We start from the raw sequence: 17,622 nt of genomic DNA on the forward strand, positions 1-17,622 counted from the left end.
GGGGGCCGAGCCTCGGCTGGTGTGCTTCCACAAGGAAAGTGGCAGCAACGTGGGCCTGCGGCTAACTGGCGGCAACCAGGCCGGCGTCTTTGTCACAGCTGTGCAGCCAGGCAGCCCTGCCTCCTTGCAGGGCCTCCAGCCAGGCGACCGCCTCCTCAAGGCAAGTCTCAGACAGAGAACTCTTATTGCCCAGGGGTCCTCTGAGGTTGTGTTCCAGTACTCACCATAAACGGCAAAGTAGACAGCTAAGCAAACGGCGGCCCTCTTAAGTTTAAGTTTGATGCTGACGAAGCCCGCAAAGGAGCGAGCTTTGGGAAGACAGCATTGAAGTAAAGAACGATCAGGCTGCTTTGCTGTCCAACCAAGATGGCAGCTGAACAAAAAGCTTGGAAATAACAGGATGGATGTCTGTTCACATAAAAAACGTAGTCACACTTTCTTATGCACTTAATGTAAACGCTATTGTGTTTTTCATACGTTTGCACATGCAAAGTGTTCAAATGCAGCGATGCATTGTGGTTTTCTTAGCCTTTTCTCATCAACATTAGGAGGCATCTTGACGCAGAGACTTCAGGATGGTTCCAGATGCATTGCATTGCTTGGGCTTGAAGCTGTCCTTTTAGCTGTCAACGTAGACTGTTACAATGCTGGCCAGAATTGTAACACACCCTAACAAATAATCTGAATAGAAGATTGTACTTTGACGTTGCTCAAGTTTCACTACAAAACTACATTATTGTCCAATGAAACACTTTGCCTGGCTTGACCAGGCACAGGTGACACCTCCTGTGGTAACTGACACCACCAGGCATGCGATGAACGGGCGTGCGATGAACAATAAAAAGCAGAGCACATGACCTGTGCAGGCAGTGTGCCTACTCCACTCACAGCGACTACTGTGTCTTCACTGTCGTGTGCTATGGCCGCGGGTCTGGTGAACCACAAGTGGCGACGAGGGAAAATGCTTGGAAGTAACCGACACTGGTGACGGTGACGCAAGAATAAGCACGCCGGTCATTGGAAAGTTAGACGAGTTCAACGCGGACACTGCAGACTGGACCGAGTATCGAGAGCGGGTGGAACTGTTCCTGATGGTGAACGACGTGCCAGATGGTAAGACTGCCGTATTTCTAATGTGTTGCGGTGCCGCGACGTATTCCTGCTGCAGCGAACTTAGTGGAAATTTTTGAGACCCTCAACAACCACTTTGCGCCAAAGGTGTCGGAAGTGTGGCAAGTTTCAAGTTCTTCTCACGACATAGGTGGGACAAAGAGGCGGTGAGTGAGTACATCACGTCGTTAAAGCGACTGGCCGACGACTGCAAATTTGGGTCATTCCAAAATTGCACGCTACGAGACCAAATCGTCAGTGGCGTTGACTACGTGCCAATGCTCACACGGTTACTGGAAACAGCCGAGTTAAACCTGGAAACTGCGAAGAGTATGGTGTAGGCCATCGAGGCTGCTTGCGAGGATTCTCGTACTCTGAGCGCTCACCCAACACCACAGTCGGAGTCAGCCCAATTGACAGTCAGACCTGTCATGGGGGCAACAAATGTAGTGCAACCTGGGCGTCATGAAGGCGGATGTTTCCGCTGTGGTGATGCCCATCAAGTGCGCCAGTGCCAACACATCAACTCAGTTTGCTACAAATGCGGGCGGCAAGGGCATCTGGCAAGAGTGTGCAATGGTGATAGTGAATCTTCAAGGGGAGTATGGTAGCGCGATTCAAAGACGGGACAAGAGAAGACACAAAGGGTCACACACAGCGCTAACTTCCAACACTCCCTTTATGTCTTCTCTTGTCCCATCTTTGAATCGCGCTACCATACTCCCCTTGAAGATGCATTACCAACAAGCCCACATTGCAACCCTGGTGATAGTGAGTTTGTAAACAGACAGGCGCGGCACACAGATTCAAGGCACGTGAACACTGTGGATGAAGTGCTTGGGGCACCCGCGGCGAGTGAAACGCCGGAAGCGTACAACCTTTGGGCACTTCAGGCAGCTGGGCCGGCGCCTATGCGCATTGCAGTTATCATTAACGGGGTTCCACTAGAGATGGAACTTGATACGGGCGCCAATGCCTTAACCATAAGTGAAACAAAGTTCACGCCACCTTGGAATGATCCAACGTACAGCTGAGGAGTTCTTGCGGAGACACACGACGAGTCCCCGGAAAGTTTGCAGCCTCTGTAAAGCTTGGGGAGGAGGAGAGATGGCTCTGTTTGTGGTAAAAAGGCAGTGCCCAGCATTGTTTGATAGAAGCTTCATGAAGGAATTCCAGTTAGGAATTAGCAAGCCGGAATCTATTTTGTCTGTGTTGTCTGCAGAAGAAGCTGTGGACTGTTTTCAAGAGGTGTTTTCAGATGGTTTAGGCACGTTCCATGGGGTTAAGGCTTGTATCTTGGTGCCGCCAAGTGCCAAGCCCAGATTCTTTGAGCCCTGGTGGATGCCCTTTGCTTTGAAAGACAAGTTTGAGGAATTCTTGCAGAGACTGCTCCACCAAAACGTGGTCCAACCAGTGAAGACTGCCAGATGGGCAGTACCTGTCGTTCCAGTGCTAAAACAAGATGGGCAGTTGCGCATATGCAGCGGTTTGAAGCTGACTGTAAATCCCATAGCACTTGTGGAAATGTATCCCATGCCACGCATAAAGGAATTGTTCACAAAGCTCCGGGGAGGAGTAAGATTCACAAATAGACCTAAAGGACGCCTACCAGCAGATCGAGCTGGAAGAACAGTCACGGGTGTTCGTCACTATCAATACCGCCAAGGCCTTGTTTCAATACATGAGACTGCCATTCAGAATTGCTTCCACCCCAGCCATATTTCAACGAGAAATGGAACAACCTCCTGGGAGGTCTTGATCATGTCGCAGTTTACTTCGATTACATCTTGGTAACAGGTGTGAATGACGACGAACATTGGGCAAACGTCTTCAAGGTACTAGAGTGCTTGCAAGAGGTGGGCTTAAAGCTGAAACTTGCAAAATGCAAGTTTTTGTTTCCTGAGGTCCAGTACTTAGGCCACATAATAAGTGCTGCTGGGCTGCATCCAGATCCTGCCAAGACTGAAGCAGTAGGGAATGCTCCCAAATCTCAAGATGTGAAAGAGTTGCAAAGCTATTTGGGTTTGGTGAACTTCTATAGAAAGTTTCTCCCCAACCTGTCATATGTACTGCAGCCATTAAATGGCTTGCTTACTACAGGAGCAAAGTGGCGCTGGACGGCAGTTGAGCAATGTGCATTCACGAAGAGCAAGGAGCTGCTTCCATGCACCCCTGTCTTGGCCCATTATGACCCTTCCAAACACACGGTGTTAATCACTGATGCTTCCCCTCATGACCTGGGGGCAGTCATGGCACAGAGAGAGCCTACTGTAAAACAGCGACTGATAGCCTTTGCATCAAGAAGCCTCTCAGCCACTGAGAAGAATTACAGTCAATTGGATAAAGAGGCGCTTGGTCTCATATTTGGTGTCACAAAGTTCAGGCAGTATCTCTGGGGATGGAAATTTGAAGCGGCTACTGACCAAAACCCTTGTTGGGCCTGTTAGGTGCTGGAAGGCCTATTCCGGAGACATGCTCGCCGAGGCTTCTTCATTGGGCGTTTCTGCTGGCAGGGTACAGCTACAGTTTGAGCTATAGGCCTGGAAGCCTGATGGCCCATACAGATTGGCTGAGTAGACTCCCCTTGCCAACAATTCATTGCTCTCCAGGGGTGCCTGCGGAGGTATTTATGCTTGACAGTGTCTATCCTCGTGTGCTTTCATCAAAGGTGGAAGAGATTCGGTGTTGTCAAGAGTGCTACAGGATTTATGGTCTGATCATGTTCAAGACTTGATATCAGAGGGGGGGGGGGGAGGGCTGTACACGTCGCAATTCAATGAGTTGTGTGCGCATCAGAACTGTGTGGTCTGGGGAAACTGTGTTGTGGTACCCTCCAGTCTCCAAGGGGAAGTCCTCAAGTTACTACACGAGAGCCACCCTGGGGTCACAAAAATGAAAGCCATTGCCCGAAGTCATGTGTGGTGGCTGTCGTTAGATAGTGAGATTGCAACCACAGTTCAAGAGTGCTTCGCCTGCCAACAAAAGAGACCATTGAGACCAGTGCCTATGATGCCGTGGCCATTCCCAGACAGGGCCTGGTCAAGGATCCACGTGGACTATGTGGGACCTTACCAGAATTCCTATTTTTTTTATTGCAATTGATGCATTGTCCAAATGGATAGAAGTTTTTCCCGTTTCATCACCCTCAGCGGTATGTACAATTGCATGCATGCGGGTCATGTTTGCGAATCAGGGCCTCCCAGACATGGTGGTATTGGACAATGGACCCGCATTCGCGAGCGAAGCGTACGAGACATTCTTGAAGAATGGCCTGAACAGGATGCTAGTACCGCCCTATCACCCGGCTTCTGATGGTGGAGCAGAAAGAGCTGTTCAAACTATGAAAGTAAAATTACAGAAAGTGTCCAGGGGACCTTCGTGCACAAATTGCACGAATACTGTTATCATATAAGTCGAAGAAGGTGAAGTATGATCAAAGAACGAAACTGAGGGTGCCAGCACAACCAGGAGACAGAGTATTCACCAGGAATTTTAGGCCAGGTTCGAGCTGTATTCTTGCTTTGTCACCAGGCAACACAATTCACAGGTGGAGGTACAATTAGATGATGGGCGACAATGGACCCAGCATCTCGACCATGTAACGCCACAGTCGATGCCCGACCAGCACAACCGTCGGTGCTCCAGCCCTTCTACCGCATGCTCGGAACCACATTTGACTTTATCCTCAGGAACTGGAAGTACAACTGACAGTAATTTACCCGAAGCAGCGACAAGCTTGGAGAGTCAACCACTACTATCTGGCGAGCCCTATCAGCTGGAGACCAGTGACACCATAACATCAACACGCACCAATTGCTCCCCACCTCCTTCCACACCTCGGCTTCGTCGGAGCACTAGGGAACGCCATCTGGTGCTTCGGTTTTCTCCTTGAACTGCAACTGCTTATATGCTGTTAATCTGTTGTATTAGGGGGGAGGAAGTGTAGTAACTGACACCACCAGGGGCCACGCGATGGACAATAAGAAGCAGAGCACATGACCTGTGCAGGTTGTGCCTACACCCCTCACAGCGACTACTGTGTCTTCATTGCCGCGCGCTATGGCTGAGGGTCTGGTCACCACACCTCCGCTGGAGCTTTCTTTCGAATGGTAAAGTACACGTGCAACTGTGTGTTGACATTTCGTTCCAGATGAACCCGGAAATTTCAAAGTAGTTGAGCAGGACTGTAGCCAGACATTCCAGGGGTGTTTCGGCATGGCAGCAATGCCAGGAACGGGCCTTTGGCTTTCCTGAGCGAGTACTTGATTGTTCAGATCATTTGCTCTGCTTCGCCAGTAAACTGGGGAAAGCAAGGACTGCTCGTAGCGTGGCTAAACCTGAAGGCAAAGTCCTGAAGGGCCTTGCAGGTAAACTGAGGCCCGTTGTCAGTATGTGCAGTGTCCGGAATGCCCTTTCTGGTAAAGATGCTCTTCAGCGCCACTATTATGGCTATGGCAGACATTAACCGGAGGGTGATGACTTCCGGGTAACAAGAATGGTAGTCCACCACTAGTGGGAACTCCTGGCCATCCAAACGAAACAGGTCTGAGGCCATTTGCTCCCAGGGTACTGCAGGAGTTTCGGTCAGCATTATCGGTTTGCCACGTTTGATCCTTGTTGTAGCGCACACACCACAGTTTGCCACTGCAGTTTTCACTTGGCTGCTGAGACCTGGCCAGCACACAAGCTCACTGGCTAGTGCCAAACACCAGTTAACACCCAGGTAACTATCATGGAGCAGGTTCAAGGGGCACTAAAGGCAAACATTAAGTCAGGCTAAGGTGATAAATTAGTGCTCGAGAATCTGTAAGGTGTCAATGTTATCGCGAACAGAGCCTTAATTATCGAGAAATTGCGATAAATGCAGGACGTGATAAGAGACTCCCGTCAAGTATTTTCCCAATGACAAAAGCACTCCTCAGTTAAATTCTGTCACTAGTACTCAACCACTCCTTGCTCAAAACATCCTTGAATTGTAAGATGAAATGAAATGCTACCTGTCCAGTTCTATTTCATTTTTAGACAAAAGAACTCATTGAAATTACCTTTGACAACAACGCTGGCAGTCGACGGTTTCGTTTTCTCTCGACTCCGTGCCGCCCATGCTTTCGCATTTCAGGAGCTATCATGTGGTTCTGTGTTTGCTGGCTTGCGAAACTCGCACAAACTGCAAGTAGCAGAGAATTCAACTTCCACATGACGTTGTGGGATGCACGAATGGTCTAAAACCACTTTAGAACGGTCTCCACTACTTGGCCAAAAAGCAGCTGCAGCGGGAAATCTGCCACTCTGTTTTTATCTGTCTTGGCTCGGTACCGTTGTCTGTCGGGCGCCACAGCAAAGGGTGGGGATGGCGAATGCAAGGACACCACTTCCCCTGTTGGGTGGCAGGAGATTTGAATTTTGAAAAAGGTATTTTTCAAAATTCACACAGATGCAATTTTCTCATGACTTAAGTCTTTCCTTGGCACAAAACAAGCATTGCGAGGTTTCTGGAATGCTATTTAAACAGTCCATGTCGACTTAGTGTTAGCCTTTAGTGTCCCTTTCACTGTGTCTTAGCACAGTAGAGCTGGCACAACAGGCATTCTCCTATGAGTAGGAGACCATTGCAGATAGAAAAGTTGCCCCAGTATTCCCAATAGCGAGTGATGTTTAATGCCAACCAGTCAGGTCTAGGCCAACCATTGAAACAATAGTTCTTTATTGCTGAGCATTCCCCATCTGATTACTGAAGAGCTCTAAAGTTTTCAAGGCGCACCGTCAAAATTGAATGAAGAGCCTTCTCAATTTGCGGCACTAAGAGCTCAACATTGTCCACATAGGTAGCAGAGGCCAGGATGGACTTCTCCAGCCTGACCTCCGGCGTTAGAGCTCAGAGTTCCTTGGCAGTGTCAGCGGACAGTCTCTTAACCTTGCCGGTCGGTGCCAGGTGACCATGCCCTCCCTGGTGCCATCCAGTTCGTGTATAAGTGTCGCACATTGTCCTTAGAAGGCTTGCTCACACACACATCCAAGGTCAGGGAAGTGAGCCCACCCGGAATGATCACTTCTCAGTGTGTAGCTCCTGTAGTGTCTGGTGTACGTCTTTTTCTAGGTGGCCACGATAACTGTCAAGCATGAGGAGGGACGAGAGAAGCAGGAAACTAGGTCCCCAGACAGTTCAGACCCAATTAGCCATTAAATGTCAGGAAGTCGGCTTTTGGTATATCCTTCTTGAAGATAACGTACGGTGGCTGCTTCCGGCCGTCTGCCATTATCGCAAGCATTTCAGCGGAGTGCTGCTTTTCAGCACCTACTTTTTTTACAAGTGAACCTCTGTGGGGTTCTTTTCTCTGCCGTCCTGTTCAACAGCATGTCCAAGTTTATCACTGTCTCACCAGCATTTCTAATCTGTGAGAGGATAAACTCTCTGTCCCACCCCAGGCATATCACTAATTGATGATTGAGCAGCTCACGGCAAAGCCATGACGAGGGAACACTGAGGGGGATGGGCGTACGCGTGGTAAGGACAGGCTTAGCATTATTGCGGTTGCCCTTTCTGCCAGGTCCCAAGCAACCACGATAACGCTCAGCCTGTTCTTACTGCTTGCTTGCTGCACCCCCAGTGTTCCCTTCTCATGGCTTTGCCGTCAGCTGTTCCATCATCAAACCCTAGCCACTACTTTCGCTGCACTGACACACCAATTGGCATCGAGATTAAGGATGCTTGCTCTAAACATGCATGGGACTATAAAAGATTCTAGCATCCCCGAAAAAGTACAGCACGGCCATTCGATTACGGGACTGCACGGGACCAAAGTTGTAGTTGCACTTAAAGTGAAACCTCATTAAACTGTAGTTGGCCTAAAAGCTTAAAAAAAGTATGTACTAAACGGTAGTACTGCTTAACCGAAATAGCATATCACCCACTTACCCATCAAAAATGGAACTGAGAGAGAGTGAGATGAAAGGGCAGCAACATGCAGTATTTATTAACTTTGCATGCCAAAGTCTGTTGTTTTTGTTTGATGCCACGGCGGCCTAACGGCGATGGCAGTGGGCTCAAACTTTTACTGAAGCTGCAAGCCTGCTTTTCAGCCAGCTTCCTCTTCTCGGCAAACACTCGCATGGCAGATTCCTTGTTGGCATTGCATATTCTCCGTGCATGGATGCGGTGGCGCTGCAGAAGTTGCGGGGCACCATTTTCATTGCGGGGTGCTGTTCTCGTCTCGACGATTGCATTCATGAGGCTGACGTAATGTACAACTTCTGCCACTGTCGGGCCTGAATCACCCGTGCTGTCGCTTTCCCTGTCGTCCTCATCACTGTTGGTAGGCGACACTTCAGCAACAAAGGCAATGATGGCGGAAAGTCGAACCTCGTAGACGGCATCTCTTCGCGGTCACAGCAGCGCTGCCGAGCAACTTCTTCGCATTCCAAATGCCACACACCGTAGTCAGCGGTAGATCTCTGTTGCATGCCAGCACAAGCTTCTTTGTGCCACATTCGATAGCATGAACAATATCCAATTTTTCTTCTATGCTGAGCACCCGGTGTTTTTTACCCGAGTTTCGGCATGATGCCAGTCCTTGCTTGCACCAACGTTAATAGACCAGGTTTAGTTGTTTAACTCTCCGTAGGTGCCGTATATCGCGGGCGCCCCCATATGCCTTGGTTTGCCACTGGAGAGCGGGATGCAGCTCTGCGTTAGTGAAGGTGCTCGGGTCTTCTGACTTCACAACTTACGAACACAGCAAGTGTTTTCACCGATGCATTATTTGATGTTTTCATAGTCTCACGTTTAGCAGATTAAAAAACTGTGCATAGCTGTGAAAATGCTGCTACGCTCCCCCGGAGTGCGCTGTGGAGTCCTTAGTCCAGGGCTGCAACAGCCCCAGCCGTCCACTGCGCCCTACTAGTCAGCTGTTGCTGATGGGTAGCTGTGTGTAGCTGATTAGTAGCTGTAATCAGCTATTGCTGATTAGTACTAGCTAATTTTTAATGCAAATGCATTGTGTGGTTCATGAGGCGGCATTAGCGTGACTACATGATGGTCCAGAAAGTCAAGGGAGCTCAAATGAGCCAATTGAAGCAGTTGATGGCCTCAGTTAAGGCAGAACGATTTAGGTGAAATAATTAAGGCGCAGTTAATTAAAATAGAGTTAAGGCACTCGAACCCACGACCTTTAGTAGGAGTCTAACACACGGCCTTTGGTGTTAAGGTGAAGTTCATTAAAGTAGAGCGAATTACGGCACAGGTTTAATTACGATAGGATTCATTACAGCACTCGAAGCCACCATTATTGGTAGGAGCCAAACCCACTAACTTTGTGGGAACTAAGACAAAATTAAATATTGAGTTACATAAAGGTCGAACCCACTAACTTTGTGGTAATTAAAACACAATTAATTAATATTGAATTAATTAAGGCACTCGAACCCACAATCATTGGTGGGAGTCGAATTGTCGACCTTTGGTGGTGGCAATACTTTTGCATTCGTCCACCTAGGGTTAACACTTTATTATAACATAAGATGTACAAATCAAATATTTTGTCAGCGCAGTGCCCCTCAATTTTTATTTAGTCATGTAATTAAACAATTAGTTTATTAATACTAAAGTTGCCAAAATCAGCTGTTGTAGCTGTCTGCAGGTCAGTCGGGTAATTAATTACTTAGTACTAATAGGTGCTACTCATCAGCAGCTGTAGAGGTCAGGAAGCCGATCGGTGCACCTCTAAAATAGTAGGAATAATTCCGAGGCACCTTCTGTCTATCTACAGGGTGGCCCAGCTAACTTTAGCCAGAGTTTTAAAATATACAAATGCCACATAGCTGGACAGAACGAAGGTAATGTTGTTTGCCGTCACTTGTAGATACTCAAATTATTTTTTTCATTCTGCCTAATCAGATAATTAGTCTGAAATAATGAATGAACTTCTCAAATATAATAATTAGATTAAAAGTGCCAATGAGAAAATTGTAGAGCGACATAAAAACTTCCAATGCAGCTTTCTGTTGCTTAATACGCGCTATATAAAAGTGTTTTTCCGAGCGTGAAATGAGCCTGCGAATACACACAAAGTGCCTTGAGCGGCCAGTTACGCAGCAATTTTATGTGCATTTGTGGGCTTCTTTCACACTCAGAAAACTTTTATACAGCACGTTTTGAGGAACAGAAAGCTGTATCGGAAGTCTTTCATGTGGCTCTACAATTTTCTCATTGGCACTTTTAACCTAATCATAATATTTGAAAAGTTGATTAATTGATTGAGTATATTATCTAATTAAGTGGAATTAAAAAACAATAATTTGAGTATCTCCAAGTGTCGGCAAACAAGCATTTGCAGATCTTTAAACTCTGACTAAAGTTAGCTGGGACACCTTGTATATATGCACTCTCAGAACTTCATTTCAGGATGAAAAATTTTCCCCTGTGGGAATTGATATAAGCGAAGCTTTCTGTGTTGGATGCTTTGATTGACAATAATTAGCAGTGATGTTTACGGTTAAGCTTAATGTCTTAAATGTTTAGTCTAACACGAGAGTGGTGAGTTGATGTTAAACGTTACCTTGTGGGCATCAGTGCTGTTTGTCGGTGTAGTACACGATACACACAGGGAAAAGTGTTTGCTTGAGGCATTGTTGTGCGCCATATTTTATAACCTCCGAGAGGGTTGAGCATTGTCATTTTCTCATGTGGCACATCGGATTGTGACAGAAGTATTAAAGTGGAATTGGATTATGGGGCTGTACATGCCAAAACCACACTCAGATTATGAGGCAAGCCATAGTGGCAAACTCCAGATTAATTTTGACACCATGTTGTCCTAATGTGTCCCAACATCTAAGTGCAGGTGCATTTGCTATTTAGCCCCCGTCGAAATGCAGCTGCCGCAATTGGGATCAAATCTGCGACCTCTAGTAATAGCACAGCCACAAAGCTAATGCGGTGGGCACAGAAGTGTTGATTTTACGGTCAACCGCATCCATAGTGTCTTCTGGACCCTGCGGTGCGCTTTAATTAATGCGGCTCTGCTTCTGCACGCCCTGCGTAAGTTCCCCACTTGACATATTTGCATGACGTTTATTTTTCAGAAATAGCAGCAACGTACTGTACCGTACCTTGAACTTAAGCTTATCTTGTTTCCACGTAACCACTGTCGTATAGCAGTGGGTTTTCTTGCCTTCTCATTTCACCTCCCCCCTCTTATATGGGAACTGCCTCTTCTCCTCCCTCTCGTTCTTCTCCTTTTCTCTCTACAGTTCTATCTGCGTCCCCTCTGGCCTCACATGTTAGTAGAAAGGGAAGCGCTGCAGTTTCTGCAATGCTTCTGAGGAGAGTCACGGATAATTACAACTGCGAAGCGGCTAACGTGGCAACGACCAGGGAGCTCCAGAGGGCATTGTGCACATTCGACACTGTGGGGTGAAAATGAGTTTCTCCCGTTGCCTTTCCTCTCTTACTCACGCTTGTCATCTATATACAAGCTCTGAACCCCCCTCCCCGAGGCGGTGTGCACAACAGCAGCTCACAGCAGCAGCAGCAGCAGCAGCAGTGGGAAAGTCGAAGGAGGAAGCAAAGAAAGCTTCACTTAAAAAAAAAAAATATGAAGCTAGCACTATTTCTTTCATCAGAACACCACATTCACAAGTGCAATGTTAAAACCTACGCAAGCTTTGCCCGCTTGCGAGCAGATTTGCACATTCAATGCAGGTTCTTGCTGCAGGAATGGAGCATAAATATGCATTCACATCACCAAATAAAATTTGATGATGTGGGCCGTAAGCTCGTCAAAATGCACGCAGCATTGGAAACGCACACTGGCATCACGAAAAGCACCGAGACTGCAGCAAAACCCTCATGTATACAAATAGCCAAAACATGGGAACAGCCACGGACCGTGCTCCGCCGCGCCGTCCCGTTTGCCTTCACCCAAAAAGATTGAGTTCGTGTGACGCCTGCGGCAGAAAGCATGTTCCACATCCGCCACCAAGATCTGTGAGTGGTGACGCTGGCTAACACTCCCAGGGTTCTACTAGTAAACATAAATACCCAAGAAAGGGGAAACTTTCTTGGGCAAAGGGGAAACGGCACTGCGGTAGCTCAATTGGTAGAGCATCGCACACGAAATGCGAAGGTTGTGGGATCGTTCCCCACCTGAAGCAAGTTGGTTTTTCGTCCGTTTTCATTTTCCATATTAAGCACAAGTAATTTCCCCTGTGTTGTCCTTGGTGTCAGTGTTTGTTGGCTTCTTATGATACGTATGACAAATAAATATCGGACCCGTCGGTTAACCCCCAGATTCTTTATACAGTAAGTGCCATCTGCAACCATAGTCTTTCAGCATTGGCACAATTGCTCCTTCTTGCTTCATTCACTCATTGTGTGCAATTTTATGTTTCTGGTGTCCACCAAGGCTGCATTTGTGGTTACATCCAGAGCCACTGATGATCTATGTTTATTAAAGAGAGCAAGAAAGTAATGTGCTAAATCAGGGAAAATAATTCATGTGTGCCCAGTTTGCAGTGAAGACTCCAACAAAGTTTTGTCATGAGTACTTGGTAATGAACTCTTTCAAATTAGCTTTGCATTTCAGTTCCTTTAGGCAGCAGAACTGAGAATTGGGCAAGTTGGATTGTTGTGGCTAAGCAGTGAAATACGCAACAGAAGACATGGCTAGGACACACTCGTTCTGTGTAGGGCTTTGTCTGCCACACAGTTATCATGGATCATTTGTGCCTCCGGTTAACGTGTACAATGATCAGCTTTTGTCATGTACAGGCTAACTGCAGTGCTTCAACTCACAGTGTGGCTGACAGTATGCTCTGCCACAAAAGATGTTCTGCCATCTTGGAAAGTCGTGAGCAATCTACCAGTGATTCCGGCTTTGGTGCAATTGCAGTGATGCTTGTGTGGATAAACACTGGAAATGCACAGAGGTGTGGTGGTGGTCTTGGCAAAGGACATTACCACCAACAGGCATGCCTTGTACGACTTATCACCGCTGTAGTGAGCACACCTCAAGCCACAGCGATCACTGTCAGGAAAACGCCCCCGACCATTTATTCGCACCTCTATTTATACATTTGTATACCTTATACAGATTCAGTACTGAGGAGGACAATGCGCCAGAATAGTATGCAGCTCTGCCTAAGCTATGCGGCACCACCTGAGCTATATTAGCAGAACCTCATTCGTACTAGTAAGAACTGAGGTGAAACAGCGCGAAAAAGACGAGGACACAAGGAAACAAATACCACAGACAAGCGCTGAGCAGCAGTACGTTCTGAAAAAAAAAAAAAAAATCCGGAGGAAAAGTTTGTTAACTGGGAAAACATACGATCCGAAGGAACTAAAAAGGATTTGACAGACTCAGCTATTGTTATCCACGTAATGCGAAGCATCGCACAGATCTTTGTGGCACGAGACACCGACGCGCATCGTGCTGGTTGTGCCTTACAGCAGTGAGCGCCGTGTTCCAAAGAAGTGGGGCCAATTCTCACCAGTTAGATCATTGTACAAACGCCTGTGCATCAGGGATAGCTTAATGAGTTTAACCTACTTGGTCGATACGTCGTCTGCTCTGCCATGTTGCTCCCTCAAAAAGTTTAAAAATGGTGCTCTTGTCCTCCATTGCACCATCGTGCGAAAGATGTACTGTTGCTTTTTCTCTAATTTAAAAAGATGCAAATTTGTAGTTGCTGGCCCATGCATGCTATGTATCATTTAGTATGCAAATATGCCATATTCCCACTAGGTACATATTAAGGAGGTTCTGCTGTATACTTATGTGTATACTTTGGACTAAACCAGTTATAAGTTTAGTTTAGTTTGCTTCTATGTGGTATGTCTCTTTTTGGGCTAATGAGTTGGGGGGAATGTCGTTGAAACCAAGAGCTCGATGATATCTTGTCTTGTCCAAAGGAAAAGACGATGGCGACCATAAAGCAAAAGAAAAAATAAACATACACTCGCAAGGCTCTCACCGCTTCGCCAGGCGAGCTTTCGACGACCTCGAGCCATGATCTTTGTTTTGTAATGCGCAGGTGAATGGCGTGGACGTACGGTGGGCAACCCGTGAGGAGGCTGTCCAGCTGCTGGTGCAGCTCCAGGGCCCCGTGCAACTTCTCGTGCAGTCTGCTCGTGAGGAGTACGAGGAAGTGGTGAGCAGCCAAAAAGGAGACTCGTTCCACGTGCGAGCACACTTCAGCCACGAGCCCACCAATAAGGGCGAGCTGGCATTGCACCCGGGTGAGGTGTTCCGCGTGGTGGACACCCTGCACAATGGCACTCTGGGCAGCTGGCTTGCTTACCGCCTTGGCCGCAACCACCAGGAGATTCAACGCGGCCTCATCCCGAATGCAGCACGTGCTGAAGAACTGGCTGCGCAACAGGCCAGGCGCAGGGATGCCGACACCAGCCGTACCTCTTTCTTCCGGCGCCGCCGGAGGGCTGCTCGTGCCAAGAGCGGCGACCCCTGGGAGGATCCGGGTGCGTTCTCTTTGTGTTCACCGTTTGAGCTGCTCTCGTGTCTTTCAACAGCTGCTGGCTAACCATCTAAATTGTCACGCTTGAAGGACACTACAGTAGGATGTCGACGATATGAATCTTGAGGAACGGTGAAAAAAATTCAACTCGTCCAAAACTCATGTCACCCAAAAACGTAAAAAAATCTAGAAATTGCAGCCTTGGTCAAAATATTTCATTATTAATTTTTTTTTTGCAACCACAATACCTCCCATTAGTTCATGGCAAAATATTAAGAAGAAATATACAGCAGAGTTTGAAAAAAACTGCACTTTTTTTGTGTGTTGTCTTTGGGAGGTGCTATCGCACCACTGGGTTTCTTATGACACAGCACCCTGATCTTGTTAGCGCCGTAAACGCTGGAGATCAGAACTTCACATCATTGCAGGACCATATCTTTTTACTCGGAAGTAAAATTAAACAACAATAAATAAGTCAGCGGGAAAATGGGAAATTACTGTTACAATTTGTTACTGTAGTCAGGTGGTGCGCAGGGAATGCTCCTATTGGCTGGTGTGAATTTGAATAACTGGCACGCTTGTCTCATGCACATTTTGGCAGCAGTGAGCTGCACACTTCGTCTATTCTGAGGCCTGTTCTGTATCGGCCAGGCGGTCTGATAAGATTGTACCGCGAATGACGTGTGCCTGACCGGCATGCAGCGTTATCTATAAAAGTACGCTGCTGCCTTGAATAAAGAGCTTTTTGCGTTGCTGCCACCGAAGCGTCTGTCTGCTGCTTAAAATAGAACATCTGGCGACGAGGATGGGACCCGGCGCGCAGCAAACCACCGCCGGCCAGCAGCAGTCACGAGGCTGAACCGCCTACGGTGCAAGGTGACACGGAGCCCTTGCAGCCACGACTTCATCGACTGGAGCAGCGCAAGAACGTCAAGAAGCAAGGCGTCACGGAGCCCTTGCATGGACTTCAGCGGTTGGCTGGAGCAAGCGAACAAGAACTGACACTACGGACAAGGCACATCAAGGAACACGGCTGGGCAGATAAGTGAAATTTGCTCATTATGGCAGAACCCGGACGTGGTCCGAAGCTCGGCAGAATGACTGAATATGACCAAAAAATCGAAAGCATACGCTCGTATTTTGAACGCTTCGAGAACTACGTTGACATAAATGATGTCCCTGCAGACAAGAAACTCAAGTTGTTTCTGAACGTACTCGGCGCGCAAGCGTATGAAGAGCTGAAGAAGATAACTGTTCCTCATTTGCCTTCTCAGAAGACTTTCGAGGAAATTAAACAGCTTCTGGAAGCTCATTTCAGCCCAGCTCAGTCAATTATCGCAGAGCGCTGTAAATTTAATCGCCGAATGCAGCAAGAAAATGAAAGTGTCAAGGATTTCATCACTGAACTGAAGCATCTCGCTAGAGATTGCAATTACGGCACGTTCTTAAATGATGCCTTAAGGGACAGACTAGTGTCTGGTTTGCGTGACGAGGAAACGCAACGGGCTCTTTTTGCACAAGCTGACTTGACGTTCGAACTGGCGTGCAAAACAGCGCTAGAAAAAGAGCTAGCTGCGCAGCAGGCGAAGCAAATGCATGAGTATGACACAAAACCGTGCAGCGTCAGCGTCATTCAGGGCGAACGTCACCGTGATAAGCAAAAGAAATCGACGACGGTTGCGTGGTCGAAAGATAAGCGAGAGGGAGAGCAAAGAAGTGCGTGCAGGCATTGCGGAAAGCGTCATGTGCGAGAAAAATGTTGGTATCGGAACCACACCTGCAGAAATTGTAAGAAAAAAGGGCATTTGCAAGCCGTTTGCAAAAGAGGAGAAAAAGCTGTCAGATATGTTGACACCACGGACGACGAATCGGAAGACTTGAATTGTCACACTGTGTTCTATTCGGGCAAAAGTTCAAGGGGCTACAGCGTCGACTTAAACATTGAAGGGAAGACTGTTTCGCTGATAATTGACACCGGTGCAGCGGTCACGATCGTACCAGAGCAGTTGTATAAGAAGTATTTCCCGCATGTCAGATGTGTGGAATCAAAGGTGTCGTTGCGCACCTACACAGGAGAAAAGCTAAAGGTACTTGGAACAGCAAACGTATTAGTCAAACAGGAAGGAAGCGAGATCTCTTTGCCCATAGTGGTAGTGCAGGGAAACGGAACGCCGATGCCCGCTCTCATGGGAAGAGACTGGCTGGAAAAACTGCAGATAAACTGGAAAGCAGTATACAGTCTGTCCACGGATAATACACCGGAGCAGAGGGTAGAAGCTTTACGGAAGAAGTATCCCGAGGTTTTCAAGAGCACCCCGGGTGTCGTCAAAAACTTCGAAGCTCGCATCTTTGTCAAGGAAGGGGCTCAACCAGTATTCTCAAAAGCACGGCCAATACCGTTTGCTGTCAAAGACGAAGTAGCAAAGGAGTTGGAAAAGCTCGAGCAAGCCGGAATACTAAAGAGGGTCACGAAAAGTGACTGGGCAACGCCTCTGTTGGTGGTCGCGAAGAAAGGCGGCGCAGGATTAAGGTTATGCGGCGACTACAAGGTCACGGTTAATCCTGTTCTAAAAACAGACCATTACCCTTTGCCATTGCCGGAAGATTTGTACTCCATGCTCGCGGGAGGCAAAATCTTTTGCGTCTTGGATCTATCGCAAGCCTATCAACAAGTGCCGCTTGCTGAGGAAAGCAAAGCGTTGCTAACGGTGAACACTCATCTCGGATTATTTCAGTATCAGCGCCTTCCATTTGGTATCTCTAGCGCACCCGCTATCTTTAAGTCTTTAATGGACGAAGTCTTAAAAGGGATTCCAAAAGTGGGTTGCTATATCGACGACGTCATCGTCGTAGGCGACAACATAGACGACTGTCAAGAAACGGTGGAAAAGGTGCTTCAACGGCTGTCACAGCACCATATTACCCTGAAACAACAGAAGTGTGAATTTTTCAAACCATCCGTTGTTTATCTGGGACACAAAGTGACATCAGATGGCATTTTTCCAACCGCAACAAAGATAAAGGCAATCACGGAAGCAC

At 47.5% G+C, this 17,622-nt stretch overlaps 1 protein-coding gene across 2 annotated transcripts in view; it reads left to right on the plus strand.

The window, feature by feature from the left end:
- pyd (zonula occludens-like protein polychaetoid) overlaps positions 1-17,622 on the plus strand; it is a 448,973-nt gene that overhangs the window by 229,548 nt on the left and 201,803 nt on the right. For both annotated transcript variants that reach the window (XM_065435932.2, XM_065435931.2), the window contains exons 10-11: positions 1-160; positions 14,143-14,587. In XM_065435932.2, the coding sequence (XP_065292004.2) occupies positions 1-160; positions 14,143-14,587 (605 nt within the window). The remainder of the gene's footprint in view (positions 161-14,142; positions 14,588-17,622) is intronic.

Source organism: Dermacentor albipictus, chromosome 4 (genome assembly GCF_038994185.2).
Source record: "Dermacentor albipictus isolate Rhodes 1998 colony chromosome 4, USDA_Dalb.pri_finalv2, whole genome shotgun sequence".
NCBI lineage: Eukaryota > Metazoa > Arthropoda > Arachnida > Ixodida > Ixodidae > Dermacentor > Dermacentor albipictus.